Source organism: Parus major, chromosome 2 (genome assembly GCF_001522545.3).
Source record: "Parus major isolate Abel chromosome 2, Parus_major1.1, whole genome shotgun sequence".
Lineage (NCBI taxonomy): Eukaryota > Metazoa > Chordata > Aves > Passeriformes > Paridae > Parus > Parus major.
The window spans coordinates 24,316,824-24,337,213 of NC_031769.1; the positions used below are offsets into that span (position 1 = coordinate 24,316,824).

The 20,390-nt window shown below is 40.2% G+C and overlaps 1 protein-coding gene across 4 annotated transcripts in view; it reads left to right on the forward strand.

The window, feature by feature from the left end:
• Positions 1-20,390, forward strand: part of DYNC1I1 (dynein cytoplasmic 1 intermediate chain 1) — a 183,251-nt gene that overhangs the window by 31,119 nt on the left and 131,742 nt on the right. For all 4 annotated transcript variants that reach the window (XM_015617547.3, XM_015617549.3, XM_015617550.3 and 1 more), the window contains exons 5-6: positions 7,185-7,244; positions 11,253-11,368. In XM_015617547.3, the coding sequence (XP_015473033.1) occupies positions 7,185-7,244; positions 11,253-11,368 (176 nt within the window). The remainder of the gene's footprint in view (positions 1-7,184; positions 7,245-11,252; positions 11,369-20,390) is intronic.

Here is a 20,390-nt window from a genome sequence, read left to right on the forward strand (position 1 = left end):
AGCTAAGTTCAGCAGATTGGAAGAATTAAATTTCTGATTTAATTAGTCAAATTCTGTGAAATGGAAAACAGCAAGGTGTTGGTCCTGTGATATGGCCTTATTATTGCAGGCTTGCCAGAATTGTTCATCCTGATTTAAAACTCAAATTGTTTTTGAAAACTATGAAATCCATTCTATAGAATAACCTTAATTCAAGAAGAATTTTGACATAGACATGTATTTTAAGTATTATTTGTCTGTGATTTTTACATAAATATACCTTAAAAAAAACCCCATGTTTTAAACTCATGCCATTCTGAAAAGGGCTCTTATGGTTCCCAGGCAGCTAAAAGATAGTGCTGTGCTCTCAGGGAGGTCAGAGTTGCTCTTTTTATTGGTGAAGACTGGAAGTCAGAGGTGTCAGCCTGCTTGGAAGTGTAAATGCAAAGCCAAGCAAAACCTTCTGGCTGTGCTTCAGCAGCAGCGCCAAACTCCTTGTTCTCTGGATGTATTAAGGCATTTTATTTTATGATTAGCCGTAGCAGCCCAGTTCTGAGCACAAGAACACACAGTGAAGCCAGAGCAGACTTCTGCTCTACGAGCACAAGTGAGGGTGGTGTTGAGAGGCACAAATCCTGCCCGACTGCTGATAGCCATCTTGCTTATAGTGTGCTTCAGAAAACAAGTAGCACAAGGAAGGTATTTTCTTTTTGCCAATCCTTTCACAGTGGAACAGATCTGCAAAACAGAGTAAAACAAAACAGATGGCAGCAGAATAGTGCCTTAGATGCAAAGCAGCCATTGAGGCAAGTGGTACTTTTCCATCTCTGACTAGTGATAGTCATACTAGTCATACTAGTCTAACTAGTAGCTTTGAATCTTCTTTTTTTGTGTGTGTGTGTGTGTAGTTTGTTTTGGAGACACACTTCAAATGTGCAAAAAATATCAGAAAGTGAAAATCACAGTGCAGAGAAAATTATAAAAATGTAGAGTGAAAGGAATAAAAATAAATAGCTTATCTGTACACACATATATTTAAACATCTACAGTAATTTCTCATCAACAGTTTCTTAGTTCAGATTTTCTATTTAATCAGCAGCAAGTTAGGAGCTTTGGAGAAACTGACACAAAAAGTAGGTGGAATTCTTTGAAGTAGCTAAATAATTATGCAGTCTTAAATTCATTCTGGCAATATTCAGACATTAAAAAAAAAGTGGTCTAGACACATGATAAATTACACATTGAAACTGCAAATACTACTGGATTGCAACTTGCTAACAGTATTTGATATCATATTGAAAAAAATGCATGCATACACATCTTAGCATTTTATTTTATTGATGATTTTAAAAAAGGTGTCTTATGTCACAGTTGCTGTGCCCAGTATTTTTTAAGGTTGTATGAGTTGAGTATAACATGTTTTTCTGTACACCATCACTAGGAAGGTGCAGAGTTCCCAATGTAAGCAATTCTGAACCTTTTGGAAATTGTAATCCAGGGTTAAAATTGTAATTTTAAACATGAGGCTCCTCTTTATATCAAAGTCAGAAGCAAGAATTGTGTTCTCTGCAGTTTTGAGCTTGTTGGTTAGCTCCTTTTTCCTAATTCACTTCTTTTGCTAGTTGCATTTGAAGTTAGAAGAAAAGAAAACATGAAGCAGACTGAAACCTGCAGGCTGTCAAGTAGCAGCTGATTGCTTCCTTATCTATTTCTCAGCAGATGAAAATGAGACTGAACAGTGAAGATACCAACCACCTCTAATACCTATTCACAACAGGGGTCTAAGTTGGGTGCTTGGAACTGCTCCATGGAGCAATCTCCTGCCTTTCTCTTTCTGTGGAAAGAGTCCATGGCAATGTTTCCCTGGTGGAGCCCTTCATTTGGGTGCCTGAAGATTGTATAAATACCTTCTGCAACAACAAGACCCCCTCCCACCACAGACTGGGAGAATGAGGCTAGTCACATTCACATCCATTTAGAAATATTGCTTTGGTAAGCAAAGGTGCCTTGAGACTTCCTAAAGGATAGGTGAGTCCAAATGCTCTGGGTGAGTCCCACCTTCATTTCTGGTCTCTGTGCTTCAGTTTAGTAACAATCTGTGCTCTTCTTAGTGGATTGGCCTTTGATCCCTGAAAAACCCTGGCACAGCCTAATCTATGGAGTCATGGCACAGTCTGCCACTGAATTTTAGGGTTAGGAGGGCATCACTATTTTCCCATATGAAGGGTCATTTTAGGACACTGTTGTTGCTGCAAGGGGAGATGCTTGGTTTGGGGCCTGTCAGATCTAATGGTGTTTCATTAGGGACACATATGGATATCTCAGTTTAGGAGATACCTCAGGTCTCAGTGCACTGTCAGTACAGTTTTCTCCTGGTCTGGAGAGCACATCAGCTCTTGGTGACAGGAGATGCCAGAATATGGTGTCTGCTTTCCTCTCTTTCTGCTTGAAGGTGTGATTTTCAATGCTGCAAAGAGGTTTCTGCCCTGCAAAAAGCCCCTGGGAAGGCAGAGTTTCCTGTTATTCATGTGAGGAGCCTCTTTTTCAAAAGCATGGATTTTCAGGCCTGGCTGCTCTTGACCTGGGAAGGGGGAGTGGGGGGAGAAAAGAAGTCATGCAGAACACATGTTCTGCAGCATCAGCAACAGATGAGGGAGGATTTGATTTTGGCTGCAGGGAAGCAGAGTCAGAACTAAGCTGTCAGTATGTTGCATATGAAAAGTGTTGGGTTGGGGCACTTACCCAGAGCCAAGTTCTGTTGCAATATGACCATGATTACAGATATTAAGTATCATTTTATGATGGCAGATTACTAAGTATATGTATCGGAACTGATGCCTTACGTGTTTCATACACTACTGCTGAAGCCAGACCCAAAGTTGTTTGAATCAGCTGAGAAGCTCTCATGGATTCCAGACTGTTTTGGTTTGTCAGAATCTATGCTTCATTAATGCATTCTGATGCTGGGAATTTTCCAAAAGGTTTCAAGTGTTTTATTTTGTTTTTAGTTTATTTATTTTAGTCTTTTCCACATTTTTAATCTACATAATTGACATTATGCAATCAGAATAAAATCTTCTGGAGGTAAGGTTACACAGGTCATTGTAACACATGGCAGTGCCTGTTTTTCCATGGTAATAAAAATAATGCTACAGGAAAGGGAATGCTTCTGTTCAAATTCCTTCTACATTAAATTTTGTAACGGTTCTCTGTCCTTTTATCTGAATATCTTCCTAATGCTTTGGACTTGAATTTAGAAGAGAGAAGTGTTGTTTTACCATCTGATCTTTTAGTAAATATATGACATCTGGGCCTCTTCCTCTTGTTGGTTTCTTTCTTCATGTTATTAAAAGATGATGTGTCAAAATTATCTGGTACTTCTTCAGTAGTAAGAGCTGAAACAGCACCAGCATTAATACTGTCCTAAATTTGAGAAAAAATAGGTTATTGAGATGTCTGTCTAAAGGAAGAGAGTGAAAGCAGATCAGTTTAAAGAGAGGTAATAACACTTGTACCTTGTCTTCTGAGTGTGACATCTAACAGCCATCATTCCCTTTGTGCTGCTTTAGAACAATCTGTTATTTAGTAATACAGCTTTTTATCCATCAGTAAGCCAGGGTCAGCTGAACATGTAAAAGGGGGATGGACCATGACACAGGGCTGTTGTTTGCTGCTATGTGGGAGACTGATGCAGCACCCGGCTCCGAAACAATGTTGGGCAGTTCTGATTAAAAGTGTCAGTGCTGTCTGGGTGCAGGGAACAGACCGAACTAGCTTAGCTCTGACTGTGCTGTTCAGTGAGTTTCCAGGGCTCCTTGTCACTCCTTCACCCATGGGAGGAGTCTGCAGAACTGGAGACTCGTAGGGAACACTACTTTTACCTGCTCAGTCTAGTGGTCCTCTCTTGTCCCCATAAAAATGTTCAACTAAATGTTTTACATCTCTTTTACACAGACCTGTGCCAAAATCCATTGAATCCATTTAGTGAAACCTTGACCAACTTGTGCTCTCTGGAAGGTCCAGAGTGGGAGCAGCTCAGCCTGGCTGCTGGCTCCTAGGCCTTGCACTTGTCCTCAGGGTCTGTGACATTACATTTTCTGCCTCTGTCTCTGGGGGACTTGAAGTCAAGCCATTGCAGTTTTGTTTAATGAAGTAAGAAAGGAAAAAGAAAAGCAATGACACCTAATCCTTTTCCTCATCAATAAGTGTCTGGAGGAGAAACTCATGCACTAGTTGGAAAAAGACTGGAAACTGCTTTTCTGCTCAGATCCAGTGGCATTTCAAAATCCCCACTGAGGAGAGTCCACGGGAGAACAAGTGTAATTATGGTGCTCATCCACATGATCAAGGAATGTCATATGCAATGTCTGTTCATCACAAACAGATTAGCTTTAATCTTCTAGTCAGAATGACAGCACAGGCTATTCAACATCATTTTTGGGTTGCTAAACCTCAAAGAATCTATTTCTTTCTTTTTTGATGTTATTGCCATGGAAACTGGCTAAATTGCAGGTCCAGATTACATCTTTACTGTTCACTCACTATCATTTTGATTTGATGACATTCTTCAGGTGCCAGGAAGAGACAAAGAACAAATCAATAGTGTTCCTTGAAACACAGAGTCACTCCCTGTGCTCTCCAGCCTCTACTACCTGAGTGTAGCCACTCGTGTTCTGTCTCCCAGGGCAAGAGACCTGAAACCTGAAGATTTGTTACCTGCAGCCTCATTTTCTGTGATAGCATTGCTCAGCCAAGCTGGAGAGGACAACTCAGTAGATCACTTCCTCATCTATTTCTCACACCTGTGCAAGTGGTAACACAGGGATGCACAGTGGAGCACAAATCTGGGAAATATGTTGCAGATGCATTAAAACTGTTGAAAACAGATATAATTAGGAGTCAAGGAGAATTGCTATTAAAAGTAGGTATCAGTGTCCAGAGTGGTGAAGGCTGTATGTGAGAACCCAGATAATAAGTACTTATGGGAAGAATGTGTCTCAGTACATTATCTGCATGTGATGGCCTGAACCATAGGTGTTGCTCTTCTCATATTTTTGGGATTTGAATGCTGTCTTGAGTGTGGGAAATCTCTAAATTTATTTTTTTTCAGCATTTTTATCTGGGTACCAGGTAAAGGTGCCCTCTCTTGTGACCTGGATTCTTGGAGGTGGAACATAGGCATCCTAGTTCTAGAGACCTATTGCAAGCTCTTGCTTAAATCAAATGCTATTGGTGTTCTTTCTGGTGAAATAGCCTTTACCCCCCTACAAAACCTGTAGGTTGGAAAGTGAATGTTGGGGGGAGGAAACTGAAATGAATTATGTGTATTTTCTTTTAAGAGTTTGGAAGACCTGGACATTAATCTATAAGTAGCCCCTAGGCAGCCATAAAATTAGAAACTGGCACTTATAGAAAGGTCTAATATATGAAACTGACCTTGGTGACATTACAAGAGTAATCTTCACACAGATAGCATTTTTAATGGGGTATCTATAATGCATTAGTCATTGATGCCTTTGCCTTGAATCAGCTGTTCAGATCTTATGTCCATTTTCTACTGTACTTCTACTGCAGTTAAGTTACAAGGGAAAAATCTGTTCTTTATTGCTGAATTATTTTATCTCTGACCTTTTGTAATACAGTTTAGTTTTGGAGAAGCTTTTCTCTGTCAGTATAATGTCTTTTATCCTGATAAACATTACTATGGCTCATAAGAAGTTAAGGGAAATGAATGCCCTTATGTTGCATAAGAAGGCAGCTCTGTATTACAGATTTTCATTCTTTTTGTATGCACAGGGTGTTGAGATTGATTCTTTTTCATTCTGAAATGACAAGAGTGCAGCATATGCCCTTGTCTATCTCTCCAGAGAGTGAGTTAACACTGGTAATAGAATGGGTGAGTTTACTAAGGACAGGAGGTAGAACAGTTATTTGGCTTTAATAGATCTATTTCTGAACTAATTCAGTAATTTGTTCATTTCTATGAGTGATTCATTGGCAGAGGTTGCTGTTGTTGCAGAAAGACTTGTATATATTAACCACGGCTGATTATATGGCTGGTTTTGGCTGAACCTGGTAATATTATGATCTCTATAACCTCAGAATTTGTATTCAGAAGAAATTAGGGGAGTTTTTAATTTTGACAACTATCATTATCCAGCATGTCTTCATGAAGTGAAGCTTGCTTAGTGAAGGAGCACTTTCCTTTGCTCTAGCTTCTGCTAGTGAGAGCAGTGCATAATCTAGTATTCATACTACAGGAAAAGGTGCTCAGGAGCCAATCCTGTGTTCTTGATTCTTTCATGGATTCCGGCAGTTTTCTTGCATGTCAGATGTGGCTTTGTGAGTGTGGAAAAATAAAGTAAAATTAAGAGACAGGGAAGGAGCAGGCATTTTTGAAAATGTTGGCCTTGATATGTCAGTTTCTGCATTTTTAAATTGGAGCATTCTGAATATTTCACAAGACTTCTTAAAGCCTCATGTGAGTGTTTGCAAGGTGTTTTAGAGCTGGTCACATGGGAAACTGCATTGCAGTTCAAGGAGCAACATCTTCACTTCAAACCACACCTCTGGAACATTTGTGCATTTGGTGATAGCCTCACCTGACAGCAGTTCAGAAGAGATTCTCATAGATCTGATCTCAGATGTATTATTGCCCTCTTCCCCAGGAATCTTATTGGGAGGAAGAGAAGACTTTTTTTGTTTGTCCCAGATGCCCTCAGAGTATGTCAGAGCTGGTATCAGTGTGCCATTTACTGTCACATGCACTATGTGAGGTTCCTGCCCAGAGCAGTGTACAGGTTGGTTTACTGCCTAACTCAGTCTTACCATAAAAACATAAATAAATTGTGCCTGCAGATTTTAAAAATTATTGTGAATCCATCAACCTAAGTGAAAGAGTTAGAATTTTTCAGGAAAAGGATAAAAAACCCAACCCCATGTTTCGTTAATCAGTATGTGACAGAAAAATCCAGCTTCTTTCCTCTGTTTATTGATAATATGTAGTTGTAGTAAAGTGCCTGCTCTGTCTCTGTTTGACCTACAAACCTTGTTTGACATATGGTGGCTGTTGCTTGCACCTGGAGGTTGAATGTACTACATAGAGCATGTAACTAAGGATATGGGGTTTTGTTCATCCTTTCAGTTAATTCTGTGTGTTCTTTTTTTCCCTCCCCTTCGTGCTGCACGGCTGATTACCACCCTAGGACCTTGCAATGGGACACAGACCCCTCAGTGCTGCAGCTCCAGTCTGACTCTGAACTTGGGTATATGTCAGCTCTTTCTGTTATCATTTCTTTGCAAGAATTATGTTGAAAATGCTTCCTAGTTGAGCTGGTTGTATGTGATTTTCATTTCCTTTTTTGTCTCAAAAAGACCATAATTTAAGTTTCCTTTTTTCAGTTTCATAAATAAGAAGTGTCAGAAAAGTCAGCTTTGTGGAAAAAAACCCCAACTATTTAAACAAGCTTATGAAAAGATAAATTGCTATTTCTGTTGCTTGAAACACAATACAAATAACTATTTCATTGCGGATGAAATGTTATTGTTGTGGCACACATGTGCATGTATAGTTACATTGATCTTGTTTGTACCTGTTGTTTCAGACTGCTCTCTCTGAAACGTTTGCAAGATACTTTTCCCCCTTCTTTCTGCTGGCTATATTTACACTGTTTCCACATGCAGTAACAATGACTCCTTTTTCCTTAAGAGCTATGTATGTGTTTAAAATTCTGCACTTAAGAATAATCATAGCCCAAGAACAAGTGCCACCTCAGTTGAGTTCAGACTTATGAGGCTTTTTTAAAATTGTAATAGAGCTAAAATTAATATTTTATAGCTTGGAATGGAACTTCATTTCCCCATAGAAGTGAAAAAAAAAATAAATTAAAAGTTAATTTGTACTAATAATGTAGTAAATAATGTAGAAATGCTTGCTTGCAGAGATATTTAGGATAACCTGTTCCTCTGAAAGTACCTCAAGTTCTTCAGAGCAGGAGTCATAGGTAAAACCAAATCACTACACTGGAGAATTTGCTCTACAATGAAGTTAGAGGGTTGCCTGTTTTAAGTCTCCAGGCAAGTGTCTCATGTTTTCACTTGTTCATGAGCTATTTCATTCATCATTCTGTAAGAAAAACAACAACTTCCCTTTAGCTGCTGACTGACTGCTCCCAGCTCCAGTTAGGTGTGTTAGGTCTATTCACCAGGAAAGATCCAGAACTCCTAGGAATGTTTGTAGTTTACACAAAATAAAAAAGTGTGACGTCAAATAGGTCACACTTCTACAACTTTACCTGGGCAGCACCAAAAAGGTGGAGGTTTTTGAGCTATTTTAACCTACAGAAAACTTTTAGAAATCCTAGCTGCTTTTTTTACAGAAGTTTGGATTAATACATGAGTACTCCTAGGAGCAAGGTTTCCTAACTCTGCAAGGCAAATGCCTTTATCTGACACATGAAAAGATAACTCTGTATGTAGCTACAATACTTCAATCAATTACTAGTGGTCAATGCAAAGATAGAAAAAAAGTATGCCAAAGAGCAAATCCACAGGTATACATTTTCATGGATGTCCTGCCCCTTTTGAAGGAAAACTGTCTTCAAACCCAAGGCAGAGTTAAACTTTCCCCTGGTGTCCTGAGACTAGAGAAAAAAAAAAACAAACCAACAAAAAAAATGCAAAAGAAACCCTGCAGTCAGCAATTAAATGATGTGTGTAGCAAAACACTTCTAGCATATACATCTTTCTTATGATACCTATCGACAGAAGAATCACTTTTAATGCATGGGATTTAATCACTATCCCCCTCCTGACATCCCATTGGCAGTTTGGAAAGGAATCCTTCAAAGCTTATGTGATCTCTAAGATGAATGGTCATTGAATTTATGAGAATTATGAGCACCTCAGATGAAACACGCAGATGGGAAAATAAGAGACTAATTAGTGTTGCCCTAAGAAGAACTAGAGATTAGAACATTACAGCGCATATTTGGTAGAGCCCAGATGTTGATATGATGCTCCAGTTGTCCCTGAGTGTTTGAGAACAAAGACTAGGCCAACTTTTAGTAACATGAGAACAATTAGAGGTGGCTTGGCCAGTCAGTCAGTAGATCACATTCCTTCAGATGAAGAAGGACCTCGCAGTGTTCACCAGTAATTACATCATATGGGTGGCACAAGGCATTTGTGCAGGCAGCAGCAGTTACTGAATTGGAAGTGTTGTAGATGAAGAATTCCATGCATTGTCTCAGCACAGTGCTGTGGGAAGTAGCTCACTTCTGGGACACAGTGGGCAAGGAGGTTCAATCCACCCATCTAGCAGTTAAATCCAGCTCTCCGTTAGGGTCATGTTCCCCATCCTTGGGCAGCCCTGGAGATACACAGTCACCTCATGTGAAACTGTTTTAGAATTAGGTGAGTTTCTAATTGGGTCCAGATTAGACATAATTAATTAGGGATTATATTTAACCAAGACCACTGTCAAGAGACTCTTTCAATGCAAAGTCTTAAGAACCTCAGTAAATGGAAAGAGTAGCCTGGGGCAGCAGGGAACTGGTTACATAGGGAAGTCAAATTGACCAAGCAGGCAGCAGAGCTTGCACATCTGGTGCTGGGGGAGGGAAAAGAACATGAGAGTTTGCTGGGGTGAGATATTTATTAAATATTTAATATTAAATATTAATTGAATATTTTGTTAATAATATTAAATATTCATTGAATTCACATAGAGCACAAGTTAAAGCAGCTGTAAAATGTAAAACTGCTAAAAGTTTTGCTAGCTGAAGAAACTTTTCTGCCCCAGTAATGAGGTGGAAGTTTTTCTGCAGAGTTTTTAGACAATTGTAGGTTTTGTTCATATTGGTAAAGTCAGAGATGGTTGTAAGAAGGGAGACTTGTTAATTTTTCTTTGAAAAGAGGAATGACTGAGAGCTACAACAACTGTTTCTGCTCTAGTGGTTTGTTGCACAATACAGCTGATTTGTACTGATTACCTGCTGAATCTAATTGCAGTCAGCTTAATAACAACCCAGGGAGTAAAATAGATTAGAAAAAAAATATAGCTGATGCAGCTGAAAAGTTCAGTAGGTGTTTTCCAGTGGTAACAGTTTCCTTTTGAAACTCCCATTTCCTTTTGGACATCAATCTTAATTGAATACCTGTGGTCTCACTGTAAATTAATTAGATCAAAACCCCTATGACTTCTGTTCTTCTGACAATTTGGAAAATGAAGAGGATATAGATAACATGTAAGAATTTTCTGGTTTTCCAAATTGTTCTCTTCAGTAATGTGGCAAGTTGAGAAACATTGTGTCCAGCAATTTATTTCCCCATAAAGGCACAAGCATGCTCACACTTGTTGATTAAGGTAACTGGACTTAATTAGTTAATTTCTTTATTGTGTTTGCATTATTTCTCTGCTAAAGTTGGCATTTTTTCCCGATAAAACACTTCCAAGCAAGTGTTTTTATATTCTTCACTCGTTGCAGACAGTCAAATAATATTCAAGAAATAAACTGAGTTTTTTTTCCCCCTGCTCCTGAGTTAACTGTGCACAACTAAAAGTGTTCATGACCCTGCTCAGCTGCCTCTCTTCTTTTTCTCTTACCTGCTTACAGTTAGTTTACTTCAGTGATTCATTTCATTTGGTTTATTTAAAGTAAGGGAAGTAGACAAAAGAGAAGGCTATACTTGCCTTGCTCCAGTTGTGTTTTAGCTCTCCACTAGCCCTTGCATTAGGATTCCACTAGTCATAAACCTAGTTCAATGCCACTGTTAATGACTCCTGTGGAAGGAGGAGAATCTTCTTATTTATGGAAGTTACCCACTTTGCCAGTCAAAGACTGTTACTGCTCCCAGCTGAACACTTGGCAGTCTAATCCATCCTGGTTTAAACCCACTGTACCCTTTCCACAGCTATGTAGCCCAGGCTGAGGATGAGCTCCTTTGAGCAGGCAGAACATCATAGTAATGATGGTATGAAAGAGAATTTTGATGCATGTTAAGAGGGACACAAGCAGACTATTTCTCTCTCCCATTTGCAGTCCCTCTCACCAGCATCATCTAGAGGTTCCACAACTGTACTTTATTATTGAAAATGGTTCCCAGGTTAATTTTCTTCACTACAGTGTGGTACTTCTCATGCACACTGTGTTGTGTTTCGTCTCAACAAACACTGGGGTATTTTTATCCTTTTCATAACAGCAAACATTTCTTCGTGCTGCTGATTCACATTTAGCATGACTAACCTTTTGATGTTGTGTATTCCACCTTAGACGCAGACTGCACAAACTAGGGGTGTCAAAGATTACCCAGGTTGATTTCTTACCTCGGGAGGTGGTATCGTACTCCAAGGAGACACAGACACCTCTGGCCACACATCAATCTGAAGGTAAGATTTATGGTTTTTTTTTAAAAAAAATAGTAGAAAATTTGCATCTGAGTTAAAGAACGTAATAAAAATAATAGTGAGTCATAACACAGCTGCTTATCATGTATTTTCTGTATGCTGGGTATTGTTTATGTGATTAATGGCTGTTCTGATGAGAATAATTATAGAAATCACTTTAAATGCAGGTGGAACCAAACTACTTCTGACTTACAATGGGTTGTGTTCCGATAGCAGTTTAATGGGAACATTTAAAAAATACATCACTGTGAATATAATTAAAATTGTGCTTTATTCAATTTTTTATGCTTTCTCAAGGAAGTTATAAATTCTGTGCTTTGTAAAGAGGCAGTGTTGGAAAGTTGCACTCAGTTCTTTAGTTAGGGTGATTGTGTCCCCCTGCTGCAGGTGGAGCTTAGGGAGAAGTTGCAGCTTAGCTCCATGTACTGAAAAAGGAGGTTTGCATACTTGGATGTGGGCAGTCTTTCCTTCTCTCTGCTGACAATCATGCTGGCATCTGTACTCATGGAGCTGTTTGCTGGCTGTTGGGCTCTCTTGTTGATAAGTAAATAGACAGAGTGGCAGGGGGTTGCTGATCTGCCAGGGTTGTACTGCAGAATGCTGATTTACCATTTAACTGAATGCAAAACTGTGCATTACCCTGAGGTTATATATGCACTAGAACAAAATGGATAGAAGAGGAGAAACTCACAGCAGTCTTGACCATAATTTTTGCTGTTAACAATGAAGGATCCAGGAAAGTTCAACAACTGAGTAATTTTCTGCAGAAGATAGTGTAGAACTTGACCCATCTTCATTTAGAGAAGAAAAATACTCATGTTTGGAAGGTGGTGATGATGAATCTAAGTTACTGTTGGGGAGAATAGAATGATAAACGTAGCCATTTTTTGGGGAGTTTTTTTGCAACTGGGTTACCAGCTCTGCCTTAGGAAGCAGAAATAGAAACCACTAAGCTAGATGCTCAGATTCTATTTTTCTGAAGCACAAGTTTATCCTGGTCATCTGTGGACTGGAACAGTGCCTTCAAACCCAGGCAGCCCTTTTGCTTGGATGATGCTCCTTCAGCAGCGTATCCAGAGAGCATTGCCTGCTCATAGGGAGAAGCTGTCTCAGAAGCCTCCCTGGGTCAGCCCAGCTCATCTCTGCTTGTCTGTCTGTGGGCTGCTGAAGCCTCAAGAAAATGGGTTTTGCCCCCAAGCCTTTATCTTCTTTGCTTAAGACCAGTTGATGCTCAACCCTGGAGCATTATAGTGAATTCATTCTTAGATCAGATGGAGAGGGTGACCGTCCTCTCTGACACATGGTCTTTATCCAATGCAAGAACTTATGGATGTGGGGAATTTAAGACATGGTTTTGTGTTTGCCTTCCTCAGGCCTACAACTCCACCACTCATGAGTTGACCTGCCTTTCTGAAAAAGACAGGTTCACTTCAGGGAGCATCCTCTTTCATTAGGACCTTGCTTTTTTTTCCCAAGGAGCTCTTCAACTATTACAAAATCCTTTCCTTGCTTGACAAGAGAACAATCTCCTGCCCTTCAAGGAAAGAACCCCAAACAACTGTGTTATGCCATGGAGCCTGGCAGTCAGGACAATGAGCAGAGAGGCAGTGTGGTTTCAATTGGTCCTCCCAGCACTGAGGAAAGTCACTTGTTCCTCCTTTGTGTGAAAGAAGATAAGTGCAAACATAAAACATCATGCACTTTAAACTGCCTGGGCCAAAACTGTGATGGAAGTGGTCAAATATGTGGGTTTGGTGACTGGGTTTGCTATCTTTCCTATTCTCTGTCATCACAACCAAGGAAAAAACACCATCAGTAGTGGTGTTTTACATATTAAAACACAGAGGAAATATCACCCAGTCTCTTCCTTCAGATGTGTGAGGGACAGAAAGGGTAACTTACATTTCCTTCCCAATCTGCTGCTGGGAAATTCTCTGCATTTAACTTGGATATGATTATGGCTATGCATCAGTAAAGGAGATTTGGGAAAGTTTGGTTATTCTGTTGAGAGGCTATTTAATTGGAAGTTCTCTAGGGGGTAAATAAGCACCATGATTTTGGTCTCCCAGGCCTGATGGAAATGAACTCTCAGGTTTCCAATCTCCCAAGCCTCTTTATGGATGCTGAACCTATCACACTGTCAGTCCAAACCTGAACAGCAGAGAGATTCCTCAGGAGAGCAGCTTAGAGAAGAAGTCTCTACACTGTTTCTCTGCATTCATGTGAAATAAAGCCATTGTCTTTTCAAGAGAAAATTTTCAGCCATTACTATAGTTATGGGCTCAGTTATTTAGCATCTGAAGCCTTAGACTTTGAGAATAAAAAACAAGAAACTTGGATGAGTCTGACTTCAGCATTTGAAATTCACTTTTCACTGCCTGCCTTAAATACTGGAACTGTCAAAATGCAGAACTTTAGGATAAGATTGTCCCATGCTTGCTTCTTGTTTGGAAGACAATTAATGAAGGGTACAGCTAGTTGGAAGGATGGGTGAAAAGAGGACTTTGACTCCACTCCAAAAATAACTCCAAAGTTCTTCAGCTTTTTTGAAATATTCTCATCAGGTTTTCTGCATTTGCTTCTCTAGAGAGCAGGAAAGAAACTCTGAGGTACTTTAAGCCTACTGCTGTTCTGGAGCTCAGTGGATGTTCTTTGTGCCCACCAGATCTTATAGAACTGGAAAAGGAAGGGTTCACTCTGGTACGACCATGCGGTGCCAGAGAGCCAGGTGCTGTGTGCACTGAAGTCTCAGCTTGTCAGCTGCTAATTTTAGAAGAAATAGTGTGGCATTATTATTCTTCACTGTATAAAAAACATATTAACTCCTTTTCAGAACAGGTAATTTGCTTTATTTCAGAGGAATAATGACATGTCATTTCCCTCACCAACTCTATTATTTATGGAAATGTGTATATGCATCATTCAATCCTTTGATCACAAGTACCTAATTCTTATGCTTTATTTAGGTCACAGTCAACTTCAGCCTTTTCTTCCTTCCAGGATGACTTCAAAAACACACAGATCTTGGCTCTGGAGCCTGAGAAAAAGATGTGTTCTTTACTTTCCCCCTCCTCCTTCTATAACTGAACTTGAATTCAGGTATTTGTAGGCATTGAGAGACATTTTACTTGTCCTATTTCTTCCATTCTGGAGTTGATTAAGACCTAGCCCATGCCAAATATTTTTTGAGAGGTCTCTGGGACACTTCCTTCATTGTGCAGAAGCTCTCACATCACCTCAGGAGTGGCAGCCTCATATAGCCTTCAATGGTTGGACCCTGTAAAGCCCTGCAGACCCACTGTTTGCTGAAGGTGCACCTAGGAGAAAACAGAAAATCTGTTCTGATCTGGCCTGACCTCTGCCCAGGACAGATCCCTCATGCTATACAGCAGTGGGCTGAGTTATGTATGACTGCCTGCAGTCCACCATTTCAGACAGAAAAACGCTCTGCACATTCAGGCTCTGCTAGATGCCTGTCTCATCTCCAGCTTACTGTCCTGCTCTACAAGGGGCCAGGAGGTAAAATCTCAGAGAAGGGAGATACTCCTCTGATCTGGGTCCCCTCAGAAACTCTGGGCTGCGAGAAGGAGAAATTCTGTGAGCTTTCTGGCTTTGCTGTCCAGAGTCAGGAATGTTGTTATTCCTCATTTGTGAAGTAGAAACTACTTCATCAGTAAAATGAGATGTTCCAACATTCTGGCTTGACTGTCACTGCAAATGGGTTAGTCAGAAATGAATTCCTGAAAGTGTGTGCTGTGTAAAAGAGAAGATCTGACTTTTTAAAACAGTGGAAGTCATGTGCACTTCATCAGTTTATCATCTTCAACAGATGATGGTTCATGTGGGGAAAACAAATGATCTGCCATACTCACCTCCTGAGCAGGGTAACTCCATCCTATGTCACAAATGTAGCCCAGTTCTGGCAAAGAACTTTGTTTTTTGTTGAGACCTTTGATCCATCTATTTATCCAACATTTTCAAACACTAAGGGTATTTTGACTATTAGAGAAAAAAAGTAAAATAAGCTCTCTACTCCATTTGGAAGTAGGCTGGAATGAAGTGGCAAAATGGAGGTGGAACTCCAGAGGCTGGGTTGGGTTCTGCGTGTGTCTGACAGTGCAATTCTCTTAACTAAGGCTCCTGAAAGTTACCCTTTTTAAAGCAGTGTGGGAAGAGAGGGGAATTCTGCCCACAGTCAGGCTCATGAGACACAAGTTCAGGTATCTGTGTGAGACAGCAAATGTTAAGTGCCTACTGTAGGGTGAAACAAAATTCTCTAGGTGCCACTGATTGCACTGACTAGTTCTTCACTAACTTGATGAGAGAGCACTTTATATAGCCATATTGATTTAAGTTTGTCAATAGTGGGTGGAATGGATATGTCTAAAAGAGTAATACATTGGCATCATGTGAGGCTTGGGCCTACTTTGAGTTTTGATAATTGAATGGGAAGTTATCTGTGACTAGGACTGACGAGCTCCAATGCTGTGAAAGCAAGTCAGGCCTCTGGAATCTCAATGTCTCCATGAAAAAATCCATGGATAAACCTATTTATACTTTGATTGATCAAGGTCTGAGATTTCCAGGTTTAATCATTGAGGAGATGTGTCTCTGTAAATGCTTTAGGATACTGTGCAGCAGATCTCCAGCCCAGCAAACTCTGCCCCAGTGCTGCTGTGCCTGCCGTGCCTGACTGCAGCTCAGCTCTAGCTTTGTGAATTCACGCCGCACTTTGGAAAAGCCAATCCCAGAACTGAGATCATACTTGAGCTTTCCCATGGCCAGCCTGGCTAAAGCTTGTGGATCAGAACTGGGGTTTAAGTTAAAGAGCTTACTTTGGCTTTTCCCTCTCAGGGAATTGTAAGCTCAGCTCCAGTCTGAAAAGGACAAGTCTGGGCCCAAGAATAGCTTTGAACATTTGATCATTTAATGGGAAATGCAGATGCCCATTTGTGCATTACCATGCATGTAACATATGTGTCAGGATACATGATAATGTGTGATGGAAATTGGACATAACTGGGGGGAAAGCAAAGACCTTCTGCTGTAAACAAAAGGAGGTGCTGAATAGCAAAACTAGGATAGAAATCACTCTTAAAAAGAGAAGATAACTTAAAGATGAATCAGTGTTAAAGCAGAGAGTTTTTAAAGAGACAGAGCCTTAGGATTTGCACTAAGGGACACTAATTTTGTGAATTTTTTTTGTAATTTTGTAAAATATTATGCTCCATCCTAAGCGGTACCATGTGTCACTAGGTGCTCTTAGTTAGCTGTAAAAATCCAGTTTGTCTTTTCTTCTCAGACTGCAGTCCATCAGAGTTGTACCATGGATCTCAATAGCTGGCATAAGCACTCTGATTCAAGACGGCTTTGTTTGATTAAATCAACAAAGCTTAGTTTGTACTGTTGTACCAGACTGTACAAGATGGGATGAGACTAGAATGAAACAATGCAAAGATTTGAGGCATTGCATTGTATAGCAGTCTCTCAATAATTCCTCTTTCTTCCTGTCACAACTGCATCACCTTTTCTAAATAACAAAGTTTTCAAGGTGGATTTTTATTTTATTTTATTTTTCCTTTTAAGTTCGAATTCGACATAAAAATCTTTCAAAGGCATTCAGGCAGCGCTCTCTGGTGGTGCAGGGGTGAAGCTCCGCTCCTGAGGAATGCTGGCAGGGAGGGAGGCGGGGATGCTGGAGTGACCTGCGGAAAAACCCTCGCCTCATCTTTTGTCTGAGGCAAGAAAAAAAAAGAAAGAATTATACTTAACAGAAGGTGCTTGAGTTGTATGACTGAGATGTATTAATGCAAGTGCTGATGAAAGAAGTGTGAGAGGAGATCAAGGCATTACACAGAAATTCAGGGGGGAAAAAAAGCATAGTATTTAGAAATGTTAAAATGCCTTGGAAAATCATTCATAGGTATTCAGGGCAATAATACACTAGTGAAATCAGGTGCAAACTCTTGCTATTGCCAATGCCTTTTTGAAGTACAATTAGTAAAGTACAATTTGTTAATTTATCTATTCCAGAACAGCTACAACAGGCAGCTACCAGGTGTGTTGGGTTCCACTCCTAGTAGGCTACAGACATTGGATGAATGCCTCTGAAGGCTTTCTTTACCACCTGGCTCATGATAATTTTATGTGGTACAGAATTAGAATAAGGAATCTTGGCTTTAGAAATTTGTTTCTCAGTTTTTTTGTTGTGCAGAAAAATACATTTGACATTTCTAAGGATTTCTTCTGGGAGAAAGAATGAAGAGGCCAAAGTCTGGTCCTGGATACTTAGTTGTTTGAGTGCAGAAAGGGACATCAGATGTCTGTTCTCCTATTACATGTAACAGGATTGGGCTCAAACAGGATTTCTGTAAGACAGTCCCAGTCCATTTCAAAAAGGTGGCCAAACAGTATATTAATCCGCAGTCATTGCTTCAGTATTTGCAATTTCCCATTCCCTGTTTCTTCTTCCAGGTTTTCTCTAAAGACTTCTGGAAAGGGACTTTACTCAAGGTGGTTCTCAGATAGTCCTATGCAGAGAGCCCTTTTAATGTTGAACTGTTTTGAACAAGCACATCTGACAATTTATTAAGCATCAGTAATTCTCAGGGAATTATCTGCTAAGAACTGGTTTAGCAGAGGGAAGATTGCCTCTGGCCACACACAGTTGGAGGTCTGAAGACAGAAAACTCTTTAGAGATCTTAGACTTTTTCTTGATCATTTAATTACTCAGGGATCAAGTAACTTGACTCTTTGCAGCTCCTCCACGATCTTAACAAAGTTTTGGGCAGGTGTCCTGAAAGCCAGGCACATACACATAGGAGTTTCCTGCTCTAAAGTGTCTCTGACCTTCTGCAGACTCTGGTTTCTTCTGCACAAGGTACCTCTGCATTAATTCCAAGCCAAGAAAGTATATCTGGTAATTCTGTATGAGGGTGGGGAGAGAACAACAGACTTCTCACAGCTGAACTATGCCATTTCCAAACCATTCAGGCAACAAAAGATGAAGAACAAACCAAAGCTTAACTGACTTCTTGATGAAATAGGGAACCAGTTTTTGGCCTGTGCTGCCTTGGAGGGGACTGTTGTGCAATTTTGTTGTGTGCATGGAAACAATACTGCTTCAGAGCTTTTGCAGCCATCATGGAGAGGGACTATGCTGTACCACCCCTCCTTGCACCTTCTCAATCCTAATGGGTGATCCTTGCTCTGTGCTTTTGAGCAAGTGGTTCCTATCCTCCACCCGAGAGATAGAAAGCTGTTCTCTCCTAGAATAACCCAAAAAGCATTGTAGTCAGCCTCCCTGTGTGAAACCAACCTGCTCCTTTAGTTGCAGTGGGAAATAATGCAATGAGATCCTGCTACATCTGGTGTTGCTTGATGGAAAACAACAGAGCTGATGTTAAGAGCCTTGACCTCAGACTCCTTTAACTAGCTGCAAGTCATCTCACAGTGCCTTTGACCCATCTCTGTGTCCTGACATCTGAAACTAGCAGTGATCCATGAATTCAGAGAGAAGCCCTGTAACACCTGTATGCAAATTGAGTTCTTTGTTGGCTGGAAATGAAAACCTTCCTCTTAAGTCTTTTTTCTCTGGAAAAGATCCTGGCCATGTTTTACACATGAACAACTGCTGTATTGAGCTGATTTGTTAAATGTTCCCCTCAAGCAACAAAATATTTCTAAACTTATTTGCAAATATATGACTATTAGTATGTTGTAACTTAGCTTTAACATGAGAACAAGGAAATTGTCCCACTAATGAGCAACACCATGATTTCCCCAGTCAGCAGTCAGTGGAATGACAGTGACCAATTTTTTTCTATTTGCTGTTTTTACATGTTCCTAGTTATCACTTTATGTATAATTTCAGCAGTGTTTGAATATGCTTTGAATTAGCAATGTGTATGCATATTACAATGCTCAAACAAGAAGGTTCAGACCTGGAAATGTAAAAAGGGTGAAATTTGGGTTAACAGTGCTTCCAACAGAACAATGAAGACATGCCTTTTTGTTTTCTTCAGAAAGCATGCTTTTTCCTGCCATTCCTGTAATTCCTTCTTTAGACTAATGGGTGATGCCTATTCAGTGTATACATGAAAACTAATACCCAGCACCTTCTATTATGTGTTTAGTAACCTTTGGCAAATTCTGGCTTTGTAACATGGACCAATCTCCACTAGCATTTAAGACAAGATTAAGAAAAATGTGCATTGCAGAAGTAGCAGTTATTAATCCTCAGTGCACTAATTAGCACTTAATCTTTCTAATCCTGTAAGTAGATACAAAATCAGGGCTGAAATAGACACAGGCCATAATGTGGAAAGGCTTTCATTAGTGGTGTTAAAAAGATGTAGAGAAAACTGCTTGGTTACTTCACACTTCTCAATTTGATCCTTGGCACTTGGACTCTAAGAGATGAAAAAGATTCACGTGCCAAAATCCCCTCTTCTGTTTTAACCCACGGTACTAATGTACTGGGTCAAAAATTATGCAGCTGAAAATTCTCCTGTTCAGCACCTCTCTATCTTCAATTCTATAGCTGAGCCTCAGCCTAAGAAGCTGGCTAATTGTGCCCCTCTATAGTCTCCTTTAATTGGCTCATTTCCATAGGAGAGGCCACCTGCCTTGGATAGAGCAGTGTCAGCTGCTTGCCCTCAGACTGACTGGAGAGGGAGCCAAGTGGCTGGGCTGGGCAGAGTGAAGGATTTGGCACACCCCACATGACTGCCGGCCTTGAAGATGAATGGGGATGCACCCCAAGCTGCATCTTTGTTCACCAGGTGTGTCCTCACAATCTGACCTGAGCACCTGGGCAGAGCCCTCAGTGGCACCCCAGGGCCCCCTTTTTCCTTCCAAGAGCTGCTCCAAGGTCATGTAAAGCCATCCTGTATTTAGTATAATGGCAAACTGTAGGTCTCATCTGTATGTAATACTTGAGAATCCCTGCTCAAAATCAGTAGTAGCTGGATCCTTTTCAGAGAGTCCTTTTGCTTGCTCACA